This window comes from Ursus maritimus, unplaced genomic scaffold (genome assembly GCF_017311325.1).
Source record: "Ursus maritimus isolate PB19 unplaced genomic scaffold, ASM1731132v1 scaffold_23, whole genome shotgun sequence".
Classification (NCBI taxonomy): Eukaryota; Metazoa; Chordata; class Mammalia; order Carnivora; family Ursidae; genus Ursus; species Ursus maritimus.
In genome coordinates, this window is record NW_024424786.1 from 29,892,974 (window position 1) to 29,896,246 (window position 3,273).

General features: G+C 66.8%; 2 protein-coding genes across 10 annotated transcripts in view; both read left to right on the top strand.

The window, feature by feature from the left end:
• DGKZ (diacylglycerol kinase zeta) overlaps positions 1 to 2,236 on the top strand; it is a 32,462-nt gene extending 30,226 nt beyond the window's left edge. For 5 of the 8 annotated variants that reach the window (XM_040639017.1, XM_040639018.1, XM_040639021.1 and 2 more), the window contains 5 exons: positions 86 to 129; positions 582 to 702; positions 797 to 830; positions 1,053 to 1,152; positions 1,451 to 2,236. In XM_040639017.1, coding sequence (XP_040494951.1) covers positions 86 to 129; positions 582 to 702; positions 797 to 830; positions 1,053 to 1,152; positions 1,451 to 1,567 — 416 coding nt within the window. In that variant the 3' untranslated portion in view covers positions 1,568 to 2,236. Of the gene's footprint in view, positions 130 to 581; positions 703 to 796; positions 831 to 1,052; positions 1,153 to 1,450 lie in introns of all 8 variants that reach the window. The other 3 variants (XM_040639014.1, XM_040639015.1, XM_040639016.1) reach the window with 1 other exon arrangement.
• Positions 2,237 to 2,534: 298 nt separating this feature from the next.
• The window catches only part of MDK (midkine), a 5,079-nt gene continuing 4,340 nt past the window's right edge, over positions 2,535 to 3,273 (top strand). Inside the window, exon 1 of one of the 2 annotated variants that reach the window (XM_040639027.1) lies at positions 2,535 to 2,550. The gene's annotated coding sequence lies outside the window, so the exon portion shown is untranslated. Of the gene's footprint in view, positions 2,551 to 2,863; positions 2,883 to 3,273 lie in introns of those variants that run through there. The other variant, XM_008701039.2, reaches the window with a different exon arrangement.

Sequence of the window (3,273 nt, forward strand, 5' to 3'; positions counted from 1 at the left end):
AGGCGCCCGCCTCTGCCCAGCGCGTCTGTGCACCCACACAGGGCCGGCCCGGCCCCAGAGGGTAATGGGCAGGTGTTCCGTGCAGGTGAAGAGCTGATTGAGGCTGCCAAGAGGAACAACTTCCGTAAGGTACCAGTGAGGGCTCCGGCTTCTCCGCTCCGCAGGGCCCCGGCAGACAGGGCCTCTGGGTGGGGTCGAGGGAGCCTGTCCTCTGTCTGTCACCTGCCATCGTCTGGGCCTCTGGGGGGGTCTCCATGGTGATTGCCCCATTCCACCTTGCCCCTGTCCAGCTCACAGTGTCCCTTTCAGAGAGGCTTCCTAGCACAGTCTGCCTGTCCCCAGTACTCAGCAAGGAGTGAGTCTTACAGAAACCACGGGCTCCAGGGCTTGGTGGTCAGGGCTCCTGGGGGGTCCAGAAGCCCAGGGTCTCTCCCCTACACTCCAGAAAGAGCCCCAGAGCCATGATGTGTGTGAGCACAGTAGTGTCAGGTCTGCGGCCTCTGTGAGTTGGGGGACATTTCCGTGGCTGGCAGGAGGGTGGCCCTGAGGAGCCCCAGCCCTGCTCTGCCTCCTGCCCTCAGCTCCAGGAGCTGCACCGAGCTGGGGGTGACCTCATGCACCGGGACGAGCAGAGCCGCACGCTCCTGCACCATGCCGTCAGTACGGGTAGCAAGGAGGTGGTCCGCTATCTGCTGGACCACGGTGAGCTGTGCTACTAGGGTCCCTGGGCCAGGGCCATGGTGGGAGGAGGGGAGGCTGCCAGGCTTCTCTGACTGCCACCTCCCCTCTCCTCCAGCCCCCCCAGAGATCCTTGACGCTGTGGAGGAGAAGTGAGTATGGCGTTGGTGCCAGACCTTGGTCACCCTGGAAACTGCCCCGTCTTCATCCAGCCCCTCCCACTTGGCTGGTCAGAGCCTAGAAACCCTTCCAGGCCGCATCCGTCCAGCCCTTGCCCCACAGCCCCGAGCTCCCCTCTCTGATCACCCTCTGGAGACAGACAAGAGGGCCCTGAGGACAGGATGGGGGTCCACAGCCAGCCCCTGTTTCCACAGCGGGGAGACCTGTCTGCACCAGGCGGCCGCCCTGGGCCAGCGCACCATCTGCCACTACATCGTGGAGGCGGGGGCGTCTCTCATGAAGACAGACCAGCAGGTGAGCAGACTAGCAGGGGGTCCACGCAGGCCCAGCGCGGCCCTTTCCCCGCCTCGGGCCCTTGGGAGCGGGGAGCCATGGCGGAGAGCCACCTCTTAGGACTGGAAGCTGTCCTTCAGCCAGCACCGACCGGAGTCCAGACTCAGAAACCTGAGCCTGCGGTGGCGAGGGGGTGTTTTGGGGCGGGAGCCCACAACTGTCCTTTGAAGCTTTTCCTTTCCTCAGTGGCCACCTGGAGGGAAGGTCCCCTGCCCTTGCCTAAGGCCCTGGGACTGATGGCAGCTCCCCCCTCACCCAGGGCGACACTCCGCGGCAGCGGGCCGAGAAGGCCCAGGACACGGAGCTCGCTGCCTACCTGGAGAACCGGCAGCACTACCAGATGATCCAGCGGGAGGACCAGGAGACAGCCGTGTAGCTGTGAGGCCAAGGCCAGGGCAGCTGGAGGGACAGGGCCAGCCAGAGGAGGAGCCCCCTCATCGGCCCACCGCACTGCCACATTCCAGTCGGACTACCACGGGGGGACCCGGGCCCCAGGGAAGGAGCCCCGTGCTGCCCCCTGAGGAGCCTCCCAGGCCTAGGGCTGGACTCTGAGGAGCTGGGGGAATCTCACCTGTCCCCCTGAGGCCCCAGCCTGACCCAGGGCTGACGGAGGAACAGGAAACTGGACTGGGCCGGGCAGGCCTTTGGGGGACTGGGGCTGGACCACTTCAGGGCAGCCCTCACCCTCACTGCAGCGGGTGCCCTCCCTGGGGCGTAGGGGCAGAGGGGGAGGGCAGTGGGGCTTGGGAGCCTTCGGGAAAAGGCTGCCTAAGCCACCTGGTCCGTTAGGGCCCAGACTCGGAGCCTCCTGGCAGCTTGGGCCCTCTCTCCTGCCCTGACCCCACCCTTCCCAGGGCTTCCTCCCGGAAACACAGAGCCTGCTGCGTTGGCCTGCCCGCTGCCCTGCTTGGCGCCGACCCCCGGAGACCCTCCCCGTGTACCCAGTCATTTCATCGCCGCCGACTGTGTGGCTTGGGGGTTGGAGTGGGGCTCTCGTGGTGACATGTTTACAGCTGGGTGTGACTCAGTAAAGTGGATTTTTTTCCTTTCTGCTTTTCTTTTCTTGCGGTGGAGGTCTTCCAGAAGTAGCGGGGTCTGGTGGCGGGGGGTGGGGGGGGTACTGGACAACCTGGGCCCAGACCCTTTTCTGGGGGGGTCCTGGTTCCCGTTTGGGGGTGGGGTCTCAGGGCCTGCCCGGGACCTGACCTCTGCCTGGCTGCAAGGCTCGGCGGGGCCGGGGGAGGAGCCGATTTCCTCTCGCTTCCCGCTTCCCGCAGGGACGATAACAATGAAAGTGAAAGAGAGGTGGGGCGGGGGGCGAGGCCTGGATTCTTTGGCCCCTTTGCCCTGGGGCCTTGGGTAAGCCCCCTCCCCCAGGCCTCCGTTGCTTTGCTGTTTAGGGGATCGGGTGAGGCGATACCGAGGCCCCAGGGTTGGAAGGGGTGGGCATTTGCAGCCGCCGCCTCGGCTGGGTCTGGAACTTCTCAGACGGCTCTTGTCAGCAACCAAGCCTCACCAAATCCAGGCCTGCGGCCTCCTCCTCCCCCAACTTCCCCCAGCTCCCGCCCCCGAAAACCTGCGCTCCTGAAGGGCGCGGCGTCGTCCGGGTCCCCCGAGCCCAGGCGCTTTCTCTGGGGCTCCCCGAACACTGAGCAGAGCGGCTTCCTGCACACTCGGCGAAGCGACCCGAGGTGGGGGCTGGCGCTCCTTCCCCAGCAGCCAAGGGGGCGCAGACGGCCGGTCCTCGACGGGGTTAAACAGTCATCGGGGGACGGAGCCGCACACACGCCGGAACGCGGGCCCCGCGCCGAGCGCCGGGATCCGTGACACCCCCGGGGCTCCGAGCTCCCTCCCAGTCGCCATCCTCCCAGTCTTCCCTCCCCGGGAAGGAAGGCGGGCATCCAGCGTGGAAAGAGAATGGTCCCGCCGTGGGGGCAGAGGCGGCGGCGGAAAGCTGGGGCTGCGGCAGAGGCCGGGGTAGCCAGGGCAGGACAGAGGCCTGGGGCCGGCAGACCCCGGGCTCGGAAGATGGAGGACCGGCAGAGCCCGTCGTCCGAGCGCGGACGGCCCGCGCGGGGCGAA